The 22,821-nt window shown below is 42.1% G+C and overlaps 1 protein-coding gene across 2 annotated transcripts; it reads left to right on the top strand.

Annotated features, from left to right (window-relative positions):
- The first annotated feature begins 520 nt into the window (after positions 1 to 520).
- Positions 521 to 22,821, top strand: PRDM10 (PR/SET domain 10). 2 transcript variants are annotated; one of them, XM_053452065.1, is made up of 23 exons: positions 521 to 731; positions 6,706 to 6,893; positions 7,972 to 8,136; positions 8,551 to 8,610; positions 9,011 to 9,118; positions 10,834 to 11,074; positions 11,630 to 11,871; positions 12,147 to 12,347; positions 13,673 to 13,745; positions 14,912 to 15,029; positions 15,663 to 15,792; positions 16,075 to 16,305; positions 17,079 to 17,426; positions 18,106 to 18,261; positions 18,685 to 18,864; positions 19,058 to 19,168; positions 19,403 to 19,603; positions 20,049 to 20,180; positions 20,371 to 20,541; positions 20,832 to 20,972; positions 21,296 to 21,446; positions 21,700 to 21,758; positions 22,321 to 22,821. In XM_053452065.1, exons 2-23 carry the CDS (start codon positions 6,825 to 6,827, stop codon positions 22,510 to 22,512), a joined length of 3,480 nt encoding a protein of 1,159 aa, XP_053308040.1. In that variant the 5' UTR covers positions 521 to 731; positions 6,706 to 6,824; the 3' UTR covers positions 22,513 to 22,821. The 2 variants fall into 2 exon arrangements, with proteins under 2 accessions (XP_053308040.1, XP_053308039.1); XM_053452064.1 differs by having other exon boundaries at positions 21,700 to 21,812.

Genomic DNA, 22,821 nt, shown 5'->3' with positions numbered 1-22,821 from the left:
TCCCTTCTGCAGAACACATCTCCTGCTTGGAAAATAGCCGGGAGGGGGTATGGGCAAGGGGCAAATGCATATTGGGAGATTCTGCAGAACCCCGCTCTGCATTTGTAAGGGGCAATACAGCAGAAATTTAAAAGGTCCTCTCAGCTATTATATGCATTCAAGTTAATATGATGGTTGAAGTGTCAGACTCGCCTAATTCAGGTTGTGTGATAGGAGCTGTACTACTAGCTGTGATGGGACTTGTAGTTGTGGCAGAGGATTGCCAGTCGCTGCACGTTTGAATTTGCCAAACAGGTGACCTGCAATCCTCACGTTGACCACTGGGGGCGCTCACAGTGACCCTCGGTTGGATGTCCAGAAGGGTTGCGCATTCTGATTGGCTGCCAAGTCTTTCCTTTGGACACAATGGTCGTTCTGCCAAAAAAACGTATACCATCAACACGAATTAACTCAATTATCCCGTTTATTAATTATCTGCTATCCCGACAACCAGCGGGGATACCCCCAGCCGTCTGCCAAACCCCTCGAACTCTCGCTTCCTACGCAGCGAGGGACCAATCAGCGACCGCTGTTCTGCAGTTGCTAGGCAGTTTATGCTAATGAAGGCAAAGCCACCATCTCTGCAGCTACCATTCTGAGGTAAGCACAGGTTGGGAATTTCCATTAAAATGGCATAATGTGGGGAATGGACGCCAGAGGCGGGGGCCCCGGCGGCTCCCAGACACCCCGAGGTAAGTCGGGGCGCGGGTGGGGATGGTGAGAAGCTGTTCGGACCCCTCTGACGTGATTCTGGTTTCTTCGCCGTCCCTATTCCGTTCTGGGCTGTGGGTCGGAAAGGGGGTTGTTGTCGTTTTAGTCCCACCCAAAATGGCGTTGTCGTTACTTTCCCCCGCAACCGAGGGTGGCTGGCGGCCGTTTCCTAGCCTTTTCAGCCCTGTCAGTGACGGGTGTGGGAGAGGGAGGCCGGTGGGTAAAGCGGAGACTGGGTTTCTCGGCCTTGTTGTGAGCGTTTGTTCCCCCGCTGCACGGCCCTCGGTGGTATAGTCCACCCCCCCCGCCCCTTTGGAGCCGTTGGGACGCCGCACATTACCCCGCCAGACCGGGGGGAGATGCGGCCCTCTCAAGGGAGGAAGGGGGTGAATACCGGAGCTGCATAGTGAGGGAGGGCGAGAAGCAGGCGTGACCCAGAAAACTGACGGAGTAAGGAGTGTACAGCCGCCATGCCAGTAATCCCGTGATACAAGGGTGGCTGGCATCCGCGGCTTGCTGTAACACCCCCTACCCCACAACATGGGGCTGACCGCAGCCTGAGGGGAGCCTTTCCCGCCCTTTCTCTCCTTCATGTGTCCTGTTTCAGATGTCTGCAATGGGCTGTGGTACACTGGAGGCCTGGGACCAGGAGAAGCAGAGCTCCATCCCCCATCATGAACCTGCTTCCAGGGGCCACACTTTAGACAGGTCACGTCCACTCAGGAGGCCAATGACCTCAAAACGTGCAGTTTTACACCCAGGGGTCACATAAACCGCCTGCCCTCTGTCACACCAACCTTAGATATACTGAGCGCCTCCTTACAGTCAGTAACCCTCTTACCAAGTCAGTGTAATGGATTCCGTGTACATGGCACGGAAATCACTTGTAACGGTGTATGTGGCACGGGCAATCACGTGTAACGGTGTGCCTGGACAGTAAACATTTTCCAGGGGATCACATGTTAATGATATCCTGATATTACATGTTATAGACGGTCACAAGTTAGCATGATAAACACCATATGTGATATGACAATCACACGGTACAGGCGATTGCGCATTACTGTCATTCCCGGGAGTCTCTGAGGGTTTGCCCCAGTCTCAGGGTGAAGGCGTCAGATTCTCGGGGTCACGCAGTCTGGATCTGACTCCTTCCTATTCTACCTGCTGTGATCATATATAAGAGTCCCAGTCGGTGCTTTTGCTCCCAGTATGTTATGGTTGATATTCCTGCCTGAACGTAGGTGACTTAGTTAAGTGAATCTTTAAATAATGTCAAGGTTTCCATGACGACCGGTATTAGAGCCATTTGGGTAGCACATTTGGTGAGTCGCTGCATACAAGCTTCACAATGGGGTATTAAAGGGTTAATATTCCAAGAGTCTTGGGGTCGCTCGTTTAGAGGGAGGGATGCGTTCACTCGATGTACAGAACTACATGCACGATATTATGTCATATAAAAGAAACCTCATGACACGATGCATTGTCGGTGATGTTGCGGCTGCCCCCACTGCATTATGGGACTGTGTAGATCATGGCGTGCGTAGTGATGGTGAACTTTGGGACTTGGTGCAGATACTTTGTTCTACCCCATGAGAGGCAAATAGCACAATCATATATGTTACCTATTACCCCAACTATCCTGACATGTCTCACCCGGCCATTACATGGATGTTTTCCCGCCAGGGTGAAGGACCCGATAGGTTCGGTAGTGACAATAGCAGCCAATTTAAACATTCCTTATGATTGGACCATTCTGTTGGTTGCCATGGTAATAAGGATAATTGACATAACTGCAGAATTTATACGTTCCAGCATATAAATAAGGAACGATGTGTGGCCCTAAGCACCGCAAATCCCAGCGGATGCTGTTACTTTCTTCTCTTTCTCTTCGTTATTGTGCATAGAATAGGGGAGGAATTTCATTGTCAGCGATGCAGTTTCTGCTGAATTTGCACAATCGCATTTCATCTTAATTAATAAATACAGGTTGCTGCCGCATGGTATGTAGGACGAGCCATGCCGGACCTTATTGGGATGATTGGAAGCCCTGCCTTTCATTTTGCTTTAGCGTATCTATATTAAGCAGATGCCTGGTCTTGTGGGGTATTTTTTTTTGTAAGATACGGTTACCCAGGTTATGGAATAAAACCCATGCGGATGGTGTCTGTAAAATTACTTTCTGTGAGCGCAATACCAGCTGCAGGGCCGTTAGCTAAAGGCCGGACAGCGCGATTAAGGCGAGCGTGCGCGTGTGTGTTAGATGGTGCTTTGTGGAGGAGCATTCTCGTAGTGAAGCCCTTTAATGTACAATACTTGGCGCCTCCTGTCTACTGAAACCATTACACTCCAGAAACAATGGCTCCCCGTTTGATAATGTTTATAAGGAGTTATTTTTAGCCCTTCATTATTGAACAAGAAGCCATGTTAATTGTGACTAATGGGAACTTTGCACTTATGCAGAGTTTTGGATGTACTCTAGAGAGAGAATTTAATACATCACCAAAGTCTTTACTGTACTGTTTAAGTGGATCTTATTTTAATGTAACTGGGAGGTAAAAAAAAGAAAGGCAGAACGTACCCTGCCGTGAATAAGTCACAGAAATGCTTTCTCTGCAAAATACAAATAGATCTGTAACGTCTGCCGCCTTTTATAAAGCTCGCCAACAGCGCTGAGTACAGTGGCAGACAGTGGAGAAACCTGCATAAATTATTAACTCCCTTCTCATTGCTCCTCCCATGGCTGCCAGAGCCCAATCAGCTTCCTCCAAGGGGCAGGGTAACTATCCTGTGATAAGTAGTTCCGATGACTGCTCCACACTCATTATTATTATTATTATTATTATTATTATTAATAAATTAAAGCTCTGAATAAATATACATATATTTGATATAAATTATTACACAGGCCTTAATACGATCCTCTCCCAGACTTTATTCCAACCTGGATCTGTTAATCGAAGGAAGTTAATTCCATAGATAATTGTTAAACCCTTTTGAATTCCGGTTACTGCAACATGTTTTATTATTGAGTTAAAATGAGGGGATTAAAAGTAATTCTTATTAACAATTCATGCTTCGGCCTCACGGACCGTTACCCGGCTGATACCCTGGTATTATTTGCTCACTTTCCAGCTTCCAGAATTAAAGAATGTTTTCTTTACAATTTTCTTTTTACGTGTTTTCTGCAGATTGCACAGAATTAGCTACGTCAGTTTGTAAGAGTCTCTTTTCCAGCGATCAATAATTAATGTCAAAGAGCCATATACATTAATCATTTGCTGCCTCAGAAATGCTAGATAGGTGTGTGGAGAAAACAGAGGAGATCTCTGGCCGTGACCCATAGAGCAGAAAACACGTTTAACCGGCCCTGGCAGCGAGACCACCGCCGGTCCCTTCTATCAGCCAGAGGCATCTGGGAGCGAAGAAGCTCGCTCCGGACACCTCGCTTTAAGAACGTTCCTTACCTTAACATCAGCTTAAAGCTGTCTGGAGCCATTTGTGGTTAGAGTAAATAACCAGCATTCCATGATATTAATTGTTAGAATGTGAGCAGCCGTCACGTTACAAAGCTTGTCCTCTAGAGAGAGAGAGAGAATTCAGATTTATTAAATATAAAACTCAGACCCCGGCTAATGACTCCATAGATCCCGATTCTGCCCTCTGTGGGCCTATTGGGTAGCTGCCCGTCATTCGAAATCGGGAATAATGTTCACGGACGTTGTGATGGACGCCTTTTGTTCTTTATGTATCTGGTATTTCCTGCACAGATGATAAAGCGTTTGCAAGTGGCTCTGCATGGTAACCATTTAAAGTCTGGATTATAGGTTTGTTGTTCTCTGTCTGTCATTCAATGGTTAATACAGAATTACTGGCCTTTAAACTCAATTTGTTCTTCCCAGAATAAATGGTAAGAAGCTGTCATCTGTGCACTTGAAATCGTGTCTGGTTTAATTTCTCTAAGCATTCGTTCTATTGTCTCCTTTTTCCCCCCAAATCGATACACTGACAGCCCTTCTGAAAGCTCTCGGTGCGGATGCCGGAGAATAGGGGTTTTTTTTTTGCTTGTTTTTTTAAGAGCGCCAGAAAGTACAGGATCATTATTTGCAACCTCATTGTAAAAAATTCATCATCTGGCCGAAAAGGCTCAGTAGCGCGGTTCCCATGTCTTCAGATAATGAATTGGCGAGGCAGGCGCGGGTGGCATTTTCTGCGTAGGAGGCAGCAGCAGGAGCTGGACGCGATACACTTGCCTGTTACTCGTGATTATAATGCTTGTTTTCCCATAGAAGCTTCTATGCGGCGGTATATACTGTATGTATTACACATATGGAGAGCCAAATCACGGGATGCTTTGGGATCATTTCCAGGGTCCTCACGTAGCAATTCAGCACGTAAAGTAGTTTCCATCGGTTGTGAATTCCCCAGCAGTACTGCCCATACTGTACAGATCCATATAACTTCATAATCATCATTACCGCTGCCCGCTACATTTACTATAAAAGAGCTACAAGTTAAATAACCGCTATGGAGCACCTGCTTAAATTCTTACAAATGTACAAGAAATGGGATGAATATTTAACACGCTGCATTTTGTGCGGTTCCTCCAAAACCCTCTGATATGAAGATTTTGGTTAAGTTGTCTAGACTGTTAGCTGCTGGCTAGTATTTATTTTGGGTCCGAAATGGGTCAGTGTAAAGTATTTCCCAAATTTATATTGTTAATTATATTATTATTATAGATGATTAAATAACCAGAATATGTTTTGGCTATGAGCATGCACGCTAACACTGGGTTTTAAAGACGCATCACATCACAGAGTGTCTTTAGTATGAGCCGGTTTTAAGCCCAGTACATGTTTGAAGGAAGCGGGTTAATAATGGCGGCGCGTTCCGTGTGCCGATCTCAAGCTCAGCTGAAATACAGTCTTTACCAGGTCTGCAGAAAGTCAAGTGCACTCCATGGAATAATCTCGCTGAGCTGCGCAAGCATGACCGCTCCTTGCCTGAACCAATCAACATCAAACGAGTGATTAAACGCGGCAGACGGAGTGCTCCTCGTCTACGTAAAAGCACCCCTTGTGGGGGATCTTTAAAAGACCTTTCTCTGGGAATGCTTCCAGGTGTTCTGTCACACTAAACATCCCCCATGACATTAAAAAGATTATATTTTAGGGAATGCAATTTCTTTTAAACTGCAGGTCCCCCCCCCAGTAGTTGCCATAGTTCCTCTTTTTTTGGCCATGGGTGTTCCTTTATTCTTAATCTTAACAATCCTGCACCTTCCTACTAGGGGTAAAAGACATCAGTAGTGCGTGAATGGAGCCGCATTGTGTGTGCGGGCGCTTAGCCCGTTTTTATGTTATTTTTTCCAAACAATTTTAATGTCTGATCCGAAGCTTCTTTGTATCCCAGCTCAGCTTCCTCCCCTGAAACAGACCTTTAGTGTGAGATGCGATAATGTTTCTCCCATTGTATTTAGATATATTTTGATAATATATATATTTTTGTACACTTAAGTAGGTGTCATTTCTGTTCTCATTAAGGGAATTAGGTTGGTTATACTTTGAATTTTATTTTCCTTGTCAAAGACCACCTTTGTTTCTATATTATTATTATTAACAATGTCGTTGGCTTTTGGAGATATTCGCTTATTAGTGATGGAGCATCTCCTCTCTGGGAAACAACATTGCGTCTGAAAGGCTTCGTAGTTATATTTTATAACCTGATGGTTTTATGAGGAATTTCAGATGTGATGTGACGGTTCATTATGCAAAGAGCATTTCTTTCATAACACAATACAGATTTATAGGTTAATATAACATCCCAGATCCATCCAGTTATTGATTTGTTTAATAAAATGAGTGGTTTATTTCCACTTTCTGGAAGGGTTTGTATTTTATTTTATCTACCTATACCCTGCAGTCCTCCTAACCTTTGTGTTTTTGTTTTTAGCCATGGTGCCCACACTCTCCATGTTGTGTTCGGACACAGGGATTGCCAACAGATGAGATCTCTGCGTTGATATCCCCTGCCAGAAAGTACTTGCTGTCCAGGAGCCTCTCATCGACACGATGGACCCCAAGGAAGCAAACCCCCACGTATGGCCCACAGCAGGGGAACACACAGCCAACACAGCCCAGGTGACGTGTTTATTATATAGGGCGTCTCTGAACAGATTGCCGTAGTCATCGATATACTGCATATATAGTGTGTAATTGTCAGTATTTAGGTTCGTAAGTACTTACTATCACAATTCCTTTAAAGTTTTAAAGAGGAACTCCCACCATAGCGTTATATCATTTAGTTATTGTCCTATGGTTGTAAGAAATATATACATATTTGTTGCAAAAGACTCTTAAGTAGTAAGGTTAGAAACTTATTGTCTTACCTACAATACTCTGCTATTCGTGAGCTGGTTCTCACAACTTGGAAACCTCTTGGAGATCGGAAAATGGCAAATACAAATATTTCAGCTACAAAAAAAAAGGTGGTAGTGCCCCTTTAAGAGTGGCCAGGAACCTTTTGAACTTGCTATAACCTAACCTTTCCAGGAATTCTTCAGTTTTAGTCTCCTTTTCTACAATACTACATTCATCTACTGCACTCCTGCGAGATTACAAAAATCCTATAATTCTCCTTAATACCCCTCAACAGGACGGCCAGACCGTTAAACTTCCAGCCTCTAGTATTTTTTTTTTTTTTGAGCTGCCTGAGAAGTTTGATATTTTTTTCTGGTGTCTCGTGTCTTGGCAGCCACTTTGCAAAGTATTGATTTACAGAAAGGGTGATGAGTATCTGAAATAGCTTTCCAGCTGGAGCGATGCAGGAAGACTATTTAATTAAACAAATGAGTATACGCATTTAAAATTATAAATGGAAGAGAGAAGGCTAGATAATCTAGACTTTTCCTGTGTCTTGTTGCTATCAGTTTTGATGACTGAGATGTGTTAAGGTATGAGTAAAGTTCCCACGTTTTCTGTGCAATTCCTTGATCTTTATGCAACATCACTTTTTTTAAGGCCATGACTTGTAAGTTAACCCCCAATGCTACCTGTGCTTTGGAAGATTGCCATACAGGTTTTTTTTTCTTACAGGTCTGCATTTTATTTCATCGAATTAAGTCTTCATCATACAGCTTTTTGCAGTGATTTAGTGACTTTGCTGATTTATAACCCATCGCATGCTCTCACTCAGTTCCTGTGTGTATCCGTCCTACAGGTACACTTTGTCCCTGATGGTGGAGCCGTAGCTCAAATTGTGTACAGCGATGACCAGGATCGCCCCCCGCAGCAGGTGGTCTACACTGCAGACCCCTCATCCTTCACATCCGTGGATGCCTCGGAACACACTTTAGTGTATATCCACCCTGTGGATGGATCACAGGTTTGTGTCTCGGAAAGGTCTCTGTATTTTTTATACTGGGGCGTTGCACCCAAGGGTATATTTGGCTGGAGTATTAGCCTAAATGCGGCCAAATGCAGCACAGCGACCACCAGCACGGCCTGTACAAACCTAAATGCACCCACCATGTTTAAAGCCACAACTCTCATATTTGACTGTATGCCCCCCTGGAATTTTCAGGAGTGCTTCCCTTTAATGTGGAGCCACGTTTATGTTATTAATCGTCTCTATCCTTTAAGGTAAGTAGTGTGAGAGGAAAAATATTCTGTATCAGACACCTTGTAAAATTACAATCATTGAATTTGGTGTGTCCTGGTACGGCAAATAACTAGAAAGATGTGTCTGCGGTAGGTGACAATCCATGACCTTTTAATTTTCTTTTTTCTTTTGTTCAAGACTCTGTTTACAGACCAGCCCCAAGTTGCTTACGTCCAGCAGGATGCTACCACTCAGCAGGTAAAAAACCCTTCTATTCACAGTCATGTCGCATCTTCTGCAAATAGGAATACCTTTAATGCACTCATTCTGAAGGAACCCCAATATATTACATTCTGGATCTCTCAGCATGAGCACAGGTGCATCTAACAACAGGGCAGCCTCTCTAGATCTCGCTCTGTGAATATGATGCATTTAAGAACAATGCAGTCTTTCTAGATTTTCGTTGGATAATCTCAGGTGCATCCACCAACCATGCAGGCGTCTGGCTTACTGTCACTTACTAGCAAACCTGCAGTGTCTGGAGAGTCATCTGTGCCAAATATAAATTGTAAATGAGTCAAAGTTAAGAGAGCACCTTCCTTGTATTAGGGAGACGGGGTGATGGTTTCCACATAATAAGTCTGCTTTGGGATTCCAGGTGACTGTCCTATTACCAGCTTCACAGAGTATGAATACTGCCAACCTGACTGTCCTTAGCGGAGTCCCGGAGTCTGCTCAAACAATGTCACTGGAGCCGGTGTCACAGGTGAGTAGGAGGTAGAAATGCGTTGATTACCTCTTTTTTTGTGTCACTAACCTTGTAGGCAGAGGTGAAATATTATATCAATATATATTGTCATTACACTGCATTCTTCCTAGAGAAGGCTGGGGGCAGGTGTATTCCTGAAATATCGGGCAATTTAGGGTCTGACAACCAGGTGGCTAAAAATATAGAGTATAGATTCAGTGATAATCCACTCTTCCCCAGAGCTACACAAAACACATTGCTAAGTGGTATTTTTCCAGTCATTGCATGGACCCCTGCTATGATGAACGCAATTAGCTTGTACCTTTGAGACATTTAATTAAATCTACCCAACCTGTGGAGGGGCATGAGTCAGCCTCCATCTGCCTACATAAAGCATTGTGTGAATTACACCTGAAATGTAAAAAGCGTCCGATACGCTTAAATATCTTGTTCTTTAAACCAGCCCCTGTTTCGATTTGAAAATCACTAACCCACATTTGCGATCTTTTTCTGTGTAATTACGGTATACAATCATTTTTGGCTAAACTGGGCAGGACATTAAATTATTTAAAAAGAAAACATGAGGAACTCCCATCGCAGAGTAATGGGGAGAAAGATACGTTTAGATTATAATAGGGTAGGAGATGGAAAATGAAGGATAAGCCATGTACGTTATCAGCATGTACCAGACCAGTAAATTAATACGCGCAATATTCAGCAACTCACCACATTACACATCACCTACATCGTAATATGTCCGTTTGAGATCATTATTTTGTCTTGTAAAGCATCAACAGCTGCGGACTTTATTTTAATTAACAGTCATGGATATAGATTGTGGGTGTGCAAGGACACAGGGCTGCTGAATCACTAGAAATGACAAAGTATCTGAATGGAGTTGAGTTCTGCAGATACAGCTATTAACAGAAGGAGAAACTCGCAGGAAACTATAATTTGCTTGTAAAATACTATATTAATAATTCAGGGGTTCCGTGGGCCCGGTGCCTGAAACATATTATAATCAATATTTTATTTATTTTTGCTCAAAACCACAGTGCATTTCTGCCCACAGATGGCAAACTGTTCTCCGTTGATAAAATAAACTAGGACTGAGCTCGCTTGCCTTCTATAAGGCTGCAAAGAACTCAGTTTAACAGGCTCGGCATCAAAAACCATTGTTGCACCGTCATAAATATTCCGGACTTTTATATAAAATATTTATTTTAAAAAAGCCTCAGTAAGCACTGGTACCCTTTGTGTACTATTAAAATGTCAGTTAATTTAATCTGAACTTCCTTTTATATTTTCTCCTGTAAAATCATATACCTAACAGTACCTTCCTTAAGGATGCTGACATTAAGAACGCACCTGTCTGTGTATGTGGATGAAATGTTAATTAAGTCGGAGCCCAGCCATGCGCTCCTGCCTGTGTTTTGATTTATAAGGCATATTGAAAGAGATTTACTCTTTGTGATTTATCACTACTTAGTAAGACTCCCTTATTGTCTGGAACTAATTAATCACTATAAAGACTTGGAGAACTGTAGCGATACAAGCAAAATCTTCATTTATCACCATTTAGTAAACGTTTTCAATCTTTATCAGTGACACGATAATCAATAGATCGGTGTATTCTTTATTATTAAAGCAACATTATTGTTCAGGTGGTTTATCATGTAGCATAGTTGGTACTTCTGTTAGCCGTTGTGTTTGATTCATGTTCTCCCTTCCAGGCATCGCTATCAGTGCATGATCATGGCTTACCTCCTATGGAGGGAGCAGACAGCTCAGCAAACATTGAGTCTCTACAGAGCCCTAATGCTCATTCAGATGGAAAGGATGACGAAGATGATGATGATGATGAGGATGAAGATGATGATGATGAGGATGAAGATGACGAGGAGGATGGGGAAGACTCAGAATTTGATGAGTGGGAAGCAGATCCGCCCCGTCCCTTTGATCCCAATGATCTTTGTAAGTGTAGAATGGAGGAACCGTTCTTTGATGGAAACTAAGGTGGAAGATATTTTGTGAGTTTAAATGTTTAGTTGCATTTAGCAGAGTAGCTTAGTGATTTATTATTTTCTGTTTTCCTGCTTACTAAACGGACAATTTATTGTCACTGACATAGTGCGGACTTCTTCCAGGCTTACTGTTGGTTACAGCGCTGTAGCCAGAAAGTGTTCAGTTGGATTTTGCTACAAAAGTCTAAACAGAAACAAAACAACATTTAAGAACTTTGCCATAATAAGCCATATCTAAATGTATCTTTCACATTTGTAACTAAGAGGCTGTTCAATTAGATGACTTTTGGCTAACGTTTGTGTAAAGTGCAGTGCATTCCTAGTGCATTAACATTTCATGAGTTGGAAGGATAATTAGCCCATCCCAGCCTGCTGGTTTATTTGCTGTATATTATTGAATGTTAGACAGATGTTTGTTTTTTTTACTTAGTTTCAGTTTAGTCTGCATTGACTTTTACTTTTTTTTTCTTCATGTTACCTTATCTTTTTTCCCTTTGTTTTGCAGGGTGTGAGGAATGCAATAATGCGCACCCTTCTGTGTGTCCCAAACACGGGGCCCTCCATCCGATCCCAAATCGCCCTGTGCTAACCCGGGCACGTGCCAGTCTTCCCTTAGTTCTGTATATTGATAGATTCCTGGGTGGTGTCTATTCCAAGCGCCGTATTCCTAAACGTACCCAATTTGGCCCTTTGGAAGGTCCTCTCGTGAAAAAGATGCAGTTGAAAGATGGATACATCCACCTGAAGGTTGGTTATGATACGATTCAAAGGTTGGGCTGAAGTTCAAACGGAAGTTTAACCCTTTGAGTTCCTGGGATTTTGGGCACACACTTGGTTTTAAAAGAGTTAACATTGTATAAAACACTTGGTCTTTAAAGTACTTAGATCTACTACTATGTCGCTGGACATATTAGTAAAATGCGTTACAGCTACCAAGGCTCATACAAACTGCTGATCAGGTTGTTGGTTGCCTCCATGTTTCTTGGGCACAGCTGATATAACTTATCTCTATCCTTCCACAGGTATCTCTGAACAGCACCGACTCTGACGGGAATTTACAGGAAGATCTATGGTTTGAATTGTCTGAGGAGAACCTCTGTAACTGGATGATGTTTGTACGGCCTGCCAAAAACCACCTGGAACAGAATCTGGTGGCCTATCAATACGGACAGCACATCTACTACACCACAATCAAGAATGTGGAGCCCAAGCAGGAACTGAAGGTATGGAAACGTCCAAACACCTCCTGAGCTCAACGCAAACAAAGAAGGAAGACTACAGTTTAACAGTCATTTCTTCTTTCTGAAGTGTATTTTTATCTCATTACAATGCCCTTTCCCTGCAAATGTTCTGCGACACAATAGTCTCTATGTTGGCACCTAGGATCTCCAAGCGCTGTCCATATTAATGGAAGTGGCTGTGTTTTGGCAGTGGTGATTCCTTTGGTCCATATTTACAAAAGAGGAGTTGGTGGAACCGGGAGGGGGTAGATGGAGCTAAGATCACCATCATCTGTACCCTCAAACTTTCCACCCTATAAATCTCCCCAACTCCTTGAGACATCACTTTAAAATTCACTAACAACCCGACAGTTTCTGTTTTCTTGTAATTATTTAGTTTTTACCAAAAACAACTTGTCATCCTGTTGAGCTAAGTGGGAGATGTGATCCTTAAGCAATTATTATATTCTGCATTCAGAGGTATAAATATAAGTTGTAATCAACTAAAATAATGATTTGTTTAATTGAAATTTCCTTTTTTAAGCAGCTCCTACTGGTGATGCACTGAGATCATCGTCTCGTTACTGGGAGGGAGTTGGGGGTGCTAAGCATAGCTAAAACCTGCTCTTTTCCTCCCACAAGCAATGAGCTCACACACTGGCAAATTACATCTCTGATGTAGGTGCAAATAATATAACACTGATAGGAGGCAAGGAAAGAAAATGCCATAACCTGGCATGTATGCAGAGAAAATCAGCTATTTTTAGAGGGGCAGCTGCCTCGGGGAGCAGACCAAATGCAAACAACCTTTGTTCACAGGCCTAATGTATAATTCTACACGGCTTAAAGTGCGTGGCAGGGCTTTTACTGCACTGATGTTTTTTGTAGCAATTAAAGCAAGTGTTGTGTGATTTTACCGATACAACAGTGTTTGTGCTCAAAAATTACTTTCACATTGTGTCGAATGAGTCAGTACCAGAAAAATTCTTATGTGTTGTTAAATGCTTTAAAAAAAAAAAAAAGCATTTAAAGCAATTATCCATGTAATATGAACTGGTTCTCTTTTGACATACAGTAAGATCCCTTTTTGCCCCCAGTACCTACAGGTGTTAGTGAACAGCAGTGAAAGAGTGCTTCCTAGGACTTATTTCGTGCCTATGCAAACAGCAAGGAGACATTTTGTTAACTATTACTGTGCTGGTCTGCTTGCCTTATAGGGGCCTTTTCTGCTGGATGCACTGCGGAGGCATCCAAACGGTGTTTGTGTTGTGGGAAACGCCAAGTTCAAATCCACTTTTCCTTTTTTTCCCCCCTTTTATTCACACTAGGTTTGGTATGCTGCATCCTACGCAGAATTTGTGAATCAGAAGATCCATGACATATCGCAGGAGGAACGGAGGGGTGATTATTAATACAATTGGATACCATTTGTAGTAGTTGGCTGCCCAGATAGTTTGGATTATTATTGCTTTTTTTTCTGGTAAAATTTGAATTATTGAGTTTCCAGCCCAGAGGCTACAGGAAGAATGCTAAGCCATCACATTCATAGATATTGGAACAGATATACATAAACAAAACAGAATATCTCAACTGTACATTGGGAGAGAGGAAGTTGTTTAAAAGACATATGAGTTGAACAAATCTGTATGGTCTTCTTTGACTTGATTAATTTGGATGTACTAATACTGTTTACTTTATTGGTATATCTATTAAAATAAAGTGATGGGAAGCGACCTTTGCTCTGCTCCAGCAGCCCCCTTATGAGGGTAGCTCTTGTGATGAAGTAACATGATATAGAAAGGTATACTAGAGCATCATGGAGTATACGTAGCACCCATCTCCATGTCACGGAATAAACCGCTCTGCTTCTGCCTACAATCACCTCTCTGTGAGCTGCCAGAATCAGTGTTCTTTCAATTTTGTAAAAGTGCAGCAAGAATACATATAAATTGAGCTTTTAATGCCTATTTGAGTCACTCTGGGTGGCACCACGCTGTGCACAACTCATATTCCAGTATGAAATGTGGGTGGTAAGAGCAAAATGTTTTAATAACTACTTGTTTGTCCTTGGGGGGGGGGTTCAATGTAAGTGATGCTTATTATTTAGCTAAATAAATGTTTAGCAGCCACGCTCGTGTTTAATGTGCATAAAGCTGTCTGATTCTTGACAATCCCTGAAATATTTTTGAATAACATGCTTTCTCAGGAGGAGGGGACCTCTGGGGGTGCTTTAAGAGCTGAAGCAATGGGGAGGATTGATGCCCACAACCTACTGAAGGGTTGCAATTCAGGTTTAGATAGAAGGGGTGGAAACCTCCATGTAGCTGTGGATTTGCACAGATGTGTGAAATGCTTTTTAATTACAGTTACATTTAGCTTTTACCTTCACAGAACCAAAGTTTGACGCCCAGCACTCACGTTACATGCCCTCGTATGAGCGAAGTCTCTCCTACGCGTTGTTTCTGAGCGTTACAGTTTTAATCCTAAACTGTCATAGAAGTAGACATGTAAACCCGGACTGTGGAACCTCTGTCTCTCCTAATACATTTTTTTGTTATTTGTTACAGTTTTGCGGGAACAAGAGAAAAATTGGCCGTGTTATGAATGCAACCGTCGCTTCATGAGCTCGGAGCAGCTTCAGCAGCATCTAAATACTCATGATGAAAAAATAGATTTGTTTAGCAGGTACCCAGACAAACCATGTAATATCACTTATGTATGCAAAGTGCGTGTGTATAACTCCTTATGAGTAAATTGTACCAATATATCAACATAGCCACGAAGATGCGGCTCATTGGAGAGATCTCAAATGTTGGTGATCAGTTTGGCAGAACTATATTCAGGGTAATGTTACACGTTCCATAACCGCATTGCGATCAAATACAAGCTTGATATCAACCAACAGAGAATTAAAAAGAAAAAAAAACACCAACGTGCTGTTAATATTTAACATACCATATGGGGGTTTTAAGATATTTGCAATAAAACATTCACAGTTAAATGTATTTAAGTCAATTCACCCCACATCATTCCTGATTGGCTGCTCATTTCAAAGCTTTGTAACATGTTTTATGTCTTGCATGAAATAGTAATGGAACATGTAAAATGCCCACTTTTTCCTGTAGGAAGCTGGGTTTCACACCAGTTAAACTTTTATTTAAAAAAAAAAATATATAAAGTATTAAAAGTTGTTAATATATAGGCATTGTTCCTTCTCTAGTTGCTAATGACAAATGTATTTTTGATGATAGAGCTGGCTTATAATGTGGAGGCATCTCTAAATGGAAAAACTGGGATTCATTTAGTTTTTCTTTACAGAACGAAAGGCCGCGGCCGAGGAAGAGCAAAGAGGAAGTTTGGGCCGGGGAGGAGACCAGGGAGGCCGCCAAAATTCCTGAGACTGGACAATACCGGTGACAACCATGAGAAGTGCGAGTTAGGGACACAGGTAAGAGTTAGAGATAATTAAAACTAACAGACTTTGCAGGCCCCTCACCACGCTCAAACCGCAAGAATACACGCTGGGCACTCAAAATGCGAAACGAGCTTTTAATATTAACTTTACCGGTGGCAGAAAGAAAACCTGGAAACTCCCCTGAAATGGCTTTAAATTAAACTCCTTTTAGGTTTTTAATTTGTTGTTTACTTAACTTTAGTTAAATGTCCTTACCATGGCAGGACGTTACTTCCACTTCCAGTAGATGTTCAGTCTTACACTACCTTCTTCCAGGACTTGCTGCATTTCCCCAGTAAGGCTTCCCAGTATGAAGACAGTGGAGGACACTCCGAATTGAATGGTTTAGACCAGTCTGAACTCTCTCTGAGTGCAGCCACACAAGGCACTCTGGACCCACAGCAAGAGAACCAGCTGCTACAGCCGGTGTCACATGAAAGTAGCGCACCGGCCACAACGCAGAGCACACTAACAGCAGAAGAAATGCGGAGAGCCAAGCGCATCAGGGTAAGTTCATGATGTGTGGTTTTATGACTATACAGGGCTTTTACATATTTTTACAGATGACACAATCAAGCAACAGGGATGCAAAGACAGGTGTAAATTAAAAAAGAGACTAGATATTTTTAAAAGGTCATTAAACACCAGCCATTTTTTTTGGTGAACAATCTCTCCCATAAGCATTCATTTTAGTACAGAAAGCAGGTCCAGCTGCTTGAAACAAACCTTCCTAGTGGTAATGTGTCTTTTTCTCTCCTCCCGCTCACCGTACAGCTGGAGTTGCAGGTAGGTGCTTTTCTGTCTGCTGTCCGCTGGCAGGGACAGTTTAAATCAATCATCCAGAAATGACATGGTTCTTTAAGGCAGAGTTTTGAATGCATTCATAGGATTAACCGTATAGGAAACCTTGAAATGCATGAATCAAATGATCTTGTGACTGAATTTGTCATCGGCAAACCCTTAAACCCTGTGTATGAAACTATATCGCAGTCTGCACTCCTTATGCACCATGTGCAATAATCCAATACATTTGTGCAAGCTGCAACCTACTCGCTATCATTTACGATTTAGTACAAAATGTTTTGATCTGTGCACTCTGTAAATATTGTCCTGTGTTTTGTTGAAATGATTAGCTAGCCATGAGCCAGTGCGTTTTTTTTTATTTATTTATTTTGTTTGTCATCTTTTGTTGGAAAATGACATCACGCATTTTGTCATCACATGTTGTACTCTGATTTCTTGATTAACACATTCAGCCGCACTATGCTTATGTATTGCAGAATGCTGCCCTGCAGCACCTCTTCATCCGCAAGTCATTCCGGCCCTTTAAATGCCTGCAGTGTGGAAAGGCATTCAGGGAGAAAGAAAAGCTTGATCAACACCTTCGCTTTCATGGCAGGGACGGTAACTGTCCCCTTACCTGTGATATCTGCAACAAGGGATTCATCAGCAGCAGTTCCCTGGAATCTCACATGAAGTACCATATGGACCAGAAGACTTATTCCTGCATATTCTGCCCTGAATCATTTGACAGATTGGATCTTCTAAAGGACCACGTAGCTGTGCATGTCATTGACGGCTGCTTTAGCTGTCCAACCTGTAAAAAGCGCTTCTCTGATTTCATTCAGGTCAGAAAACGGAAAAATATTTTTGCAATCGTTTTCATAAGCTGCCAAATCTGAGTCTCGCACTGTTTTTTTTTTCTAACCTGGAATTTGTAATATGCTGTAGGATTTGCTAATAGATTTGATTTGTATGCAGTGGCTGGTTTATTGGTGGTCACATTAGAGATGATTGAGAAAGTTTTCAGAATCTGTGTTCTTTTAAGAGTCCAACTCTCTCTGCAGGTTTCATCAGTAGGACTTTAAAATACTTTTCCCCGGTTGGATAATTGTTTCTTTACAACATAAAAAAAAGTGAAAGTGAGAAATAAACATAGGGAGTTGTGTATTAAAAGTGATATTGCTTTCAGGGGGCTATTACGTGGTTGTTGTGGTGATGAGACAAGTTGTGAAAAGTTGTACTATTTTATTAATAACCCCCAAAGTGTCCTGAAACATCAGGAGTCGATTCTTCTTGCGGCAGTTTGTAAACTTGTAATGATGATCGCTCTTCGAGAATCTGCTTGTTGGCAGCGAGGATACGCCTCGGAACACTTGTTTTGTTTTTTTTTGCAGAAGGTCTTCATTGCGTGAATTTTCAAATCAGTCACGTGTACATTAAGATATTTCTAATTCTTTTAAATATATTGTTCATCGTCCTCCCCATTTTTTCAAATTTTTTTTTAAAATCACTTTGCCCCACCAGGTTAAAAAGCATGTGCGCAGCTTCCACTCCGAGAAGATCTACCAATGCACAGAATGCGACAAGGCGTTCTGCCGGCCCGACAAGCTGCGTCTTCACATGCTCAGGCATTCTGACCGCAAGGACTTCCTCTGCTCCACGTGTGGCAAACAGTTCAAGGTGAGTCCTTCTTTTGAAGCCCATAAAACTGTACATTGTATGTACATTGTATGTTTTTGACACACCCAAGTGTTACTTATGTAATGTAATTGTATCCTATAAAGATGGAAGTACATTAATTTCTAAACCGTTGACGCTCACCCAACGCTTTGCCCCTTTTTTCAGAGAGCTAGTCATTCTGTTGCATTGTCCTTGGGCTCAGTTACACACAGATTTATATCATCATTTGCCATGGTAAAGCTTTATGATGATGGTAGATAGAACTTATATTGCCCGGACAAGAGTGTTAAACAATCTTAACAAGAATCGATAAAAAAAGGTTAGAACGTGAAAGATGCAATACATGTTTGTTCGTTATTTAGGTATTTTAGAGCCTGTGTGTGTGTATGCAAGTAATGTTTTTTTTTTCTTCTTCTTCTTTAGAGGAAAGACAAACTCCGGGAACACATGCAGCGTATGCACAATCCTGAAAGAGAAGCCAAGAAAGCCGATCGCACAGGTCGAGCCAAGGCTTTCAAGCCGCGTCTGGCCTCAACAGACTACGAAAGCTTCATGTTTAAGTGTCGCTTGTGTATGATGGGTTTCCGGAGACGAGGCATGCTGGTAATTATTAATGATTGTTTTCTATAGAGCCATCATATTCCACAGCGCTGCACAATGGGTAACCAGGACATGACAAGTATTTACTCCTCAAAGCCCTGCTCATACAAGCTTACAATAAAGATAGAACAGCAGATGATGTGCTGTGGGATGCAGACCACTCATATGCTTTAAATGCTACCATTCTCTTCTCCAGGTTAATCATTTGTCAAAGAGACATCCAGAAATGAAGATTGAAGAGGTTCCTGAGCTGACCCTGCCTATTATCAAGCCCAACCGAGACTATTACTGCCAATACTGTGAGAAGGTGAGTTAGTGTCATTGTGGAGATAACAGCCTCAGCACGATTGATACTCTTTTTACCCCCAAGAAAACATTAGACAGCTGACTGATTTAGCAGCAGTAGAAAGGGGCCTTATTTGGGGAAATGTCTTGTAGCCACTGATGCAACGCATTTGTATTATTGGAATGGTGTTTTCCCACTTACATTTCATGTGAAACAAATCAAGCCATAAACATTGCAAGTTTTGGTCTGGAATAGGTTTACAAGAGCGCCAGCAAACGTAAAGCGCACATCCTGAAGAACCATCCAGGAGCAGAACTCCCGCCCAGCATCCGAAAACTCCGACCGGCTGGACCTGGGGAGCCTGACCCCATGTTAAGCACTCACACTCAGCTTACAGGGACGATAGCAACTCCTCCTGTCTGCTGCCCTCACTGCTCCAAGCAATACAGTAGCAAGGTACAGTGACTATGAGCTGGGATAATTCCTCTCATCAGTCTTCTTTCATTTTGTATTATATTAATATCAACCCTGCATTTAGATTCTAAAGTCTCATTTAGATCCTCTTCAGATTACACCACATGGTATCTATAATAATCATTTTTGTTATTTAATTGCAACAAGTGTAAACTTGGGTATAAAAAATGGCATTATATATGCGAGATATAAAGACACACTATATAAAGGAAAGTTAAAACGAGTATTTGTGTGAAGTAGATTTTTGGGAATATTTCCCCATGTGTAATATTTGTTGAAGAGCTGATGAAAATGTATCTGTTTACAAGAAATCACTTTTTTGGAGCATTTGCTGTGATCAGGGATGGGTAGGTAGTTATGGCTGGTGGATAATGTCAGAACAAGTGAGTGTGTGCAAAGAAAATATGTTTGTTTTCTGTCTTCTCAGACCAAGATGGTTCAGCACATAAGGAAGAAACATCCTGAATTTTCTTTGTTGCCGATAACATCCCAGGCATCTGTGATCAGCGCAGCTCCTGCTGTTCTTACTGCTGATGGCACAAGTGGTGAAACTGTGGTGGTGAGTTATAAGTAGCCTTTATGAATAGATAATACGAGTGAAGAAGCAAAAGCCCCTCACTTGCTGATTTGGCTGGGGTCAATATTTTGAGGACAGATAACCCATTTTACTTGTTTTCCAAAATATATTTGATTCTTTCATATTTACTTTATAACCAACTATTCGTTAATAACGAGTAATTTTCCTGCAGACAACGGACCTTCTGACACAGGCAATGACAGAGTTGTCGCAAACACTGACGACGGAATACCGCACTGCGCAAGGTGACTACCAGCGCATACAGTACATCCCTGTCTCGCAGGCCACCGGTGGCATGCAACAGCCGCAACACATACAGCTACAGGTGGTACAGGTATCGCAGGTAAGTGCAAGACCAGAAACCTAAGTAATTGTTCTTTAAGTTATAACCTCATCCTAACATTTCAGCAAAGAAATGATGAAAGCAGCAGAGCAGTCGGTGTTGAAAACGTTTTTAAACCAGCAGGCAGTGGTGTACATACTGCTGCAGACACCGTCAAGGTTCATAATCTGCTATTGTCCTGTGTAACCATCTGAGAATATTCCTGAATATTGTATGTTCCATTATACCCTCAGGCAAACATAGTTTCTCCATATCATACCATCTCTGAATTGTCACTCTTTTTGTCGCAGGCGCCGTCCCCTCATCAGTCCCAGCATTCCACGGTGGACATTGGACAGCTGCATGAGACACAGGGCTATACGCAGCATGCCATTCAGGTACAACATATCCAAGTGGCGGAGCCAACATCCGGTGCCCAGGCACCTGCTCAGGTAAAGTGAGCCTCAATCGGGCAACATTTTTGCTTCTAAATTCACCTGTATAAAACATCCTGGGATTTATGCCATAAGTCTGTCTCCCAGTGGTAGGTACATTGATGGTCCGACCTTTGTAAGAGTTTTGTTAGTGTGAGTGTGCTTGAGTCAGAGTGTAAGTATGGTTGGCAGTGTGTTTGAGGCTACTGTCTTTATCTGCCACCCCCTTCCTCATTCAGGGCCAGTGTGTACCACCCCACACTAATCCGTTAACGTGGCATGACTGGGTGTATTTTGGGACACTTGCTTGAGTATGTTAATCGTATTTTGGCTGATTACAGGTAGGGGCGCAGCCTCTCAGCCCTTCTGCACAGGAAGCGGAGCAGGATGTCAGCCCATCACAGATGCAACCGTCTGCTTCCCAAACCCAGTCAAACACCGCTGTGCAGCATGCTTACCTGCCTAGCGGCTGGAACTCTTTCCGTGGCTACCGTAAGTCTTTATGGGGTGGGAGTTAAGGCTAATGGCTTAAGTCAATAAAAACTTGCCCTTCTGAAAGAAACATGGGGGAAAAAACAACAAATTCATATTAATCCAGAAATGTGATTTGTTTCATCCAGATGTTTGGCTGTAATTAAAGCCTGTGTATAAGAGAAGAACATTCAAAACTGTTGAGCAAATTGTTTATGGCTATTTGGTTTGGGATCACTATTTGACTCTGCCCCCGCTGACTTTTCTGTTGCAGCCAATGAGATTCAGATGATGGCATTACCCCAAGGACAGTACGTGATTGCAGAGGCTGCTGTAGGTACCCCGGTCACTCCAATTAATAGTGGTCAAGTTAAGGCAGTTACTCAGGTAAATACTGCAATGTATCCACAATGGCCATTATAAGAACGGGAGACCTTCAGAAAGCTCATCGCATCTGCCAACCGATTCTGGTGACGTTTTCTGTAAACAGGCAGAAATGGATAAATTGTTTCACAATATTTTTTAAAAAACTGTTTTACTTAAAATTAGCTTTTTAGTATTTTCATCGCTGCCTAATGAATGGTATTGGTGTCTTTGCCTATATAATCTGACATTAATGCATTTAATATGCTTAAGTTTTTAATGACTGATATCTACATTATTTTTTTTTTATTTATTAACTAAGATAAATGTGTGGCTGTCTGCACATTTAGCCGATGAGAGCTTTGGATGCCTCCCATGCTCAGGTCCATGTTGCGATCACGGCTATTTTGAAATATATATAAATATATAGGGTCTTTATATTGTCTTTATTGATGTCTCACTCTGGTCTGATACATGCTGACCCATTTTTTGGCTATTAGTTATTTAAATGGTGTTTGCTATTTGCCTTTAGACTCACTATGTGATCTCCGAAGGACAGAGTGACTTGGAATTGAAGAAAAGCAATCAGTTAACCGAGGAAATATCTACGAACCCTGACCATATGGAGCAGCAAGCAGTAAATCCATCTCAGACAACACAATATATAATCACCACTTCTACCAACATGAATGGCAACAGTGAGGTGCATATCAACAAGCCCTGAGGGAAAGGCGAGCGCCACGATAAGCACATGGAAAGAGCACTTTTCCAACTGCAGCCACGGTGTGCACGGGGGTCTTTGCAAAGTCTTAGAAACCGATATCCCAGGGCTGACACCATTCAAAAAAGTGAAGATGGAAAACAGCTGAGCTGGATGCATTGGAGGCCAGAGAAACGCTGCATATCCTCTTACTTCATGTATCCAAACTTGTTGAATCGGTCAGCTCAGTTACCACCGTCTTGGTGCCCGAGGCATTAGGGAGCATTTCAGAAGGTGCCCAACAAGTTAAACTTCTTCATAAAGTGGAAACAA

Source organism: Spea bombifrons, chromosome 12, assembly GCF_027358695.1.
Source record: "Spea bombifrons isolate aSpeBom1 chromosome 12, aSpeBom1.2.pri, whole genome shotgun sequence".
NCBI classification, from domain to species: Eukaryota; Metazoa; Chordata; class Amphibia; order Anura; family Pelobatidae; genus Spea; species Spea bombifrons.
The sequence above is the reverse complement of the archived record's forward strand: the minus strand, read 5'-3'. Positions and strand labels throughout refer to the sequence as shown.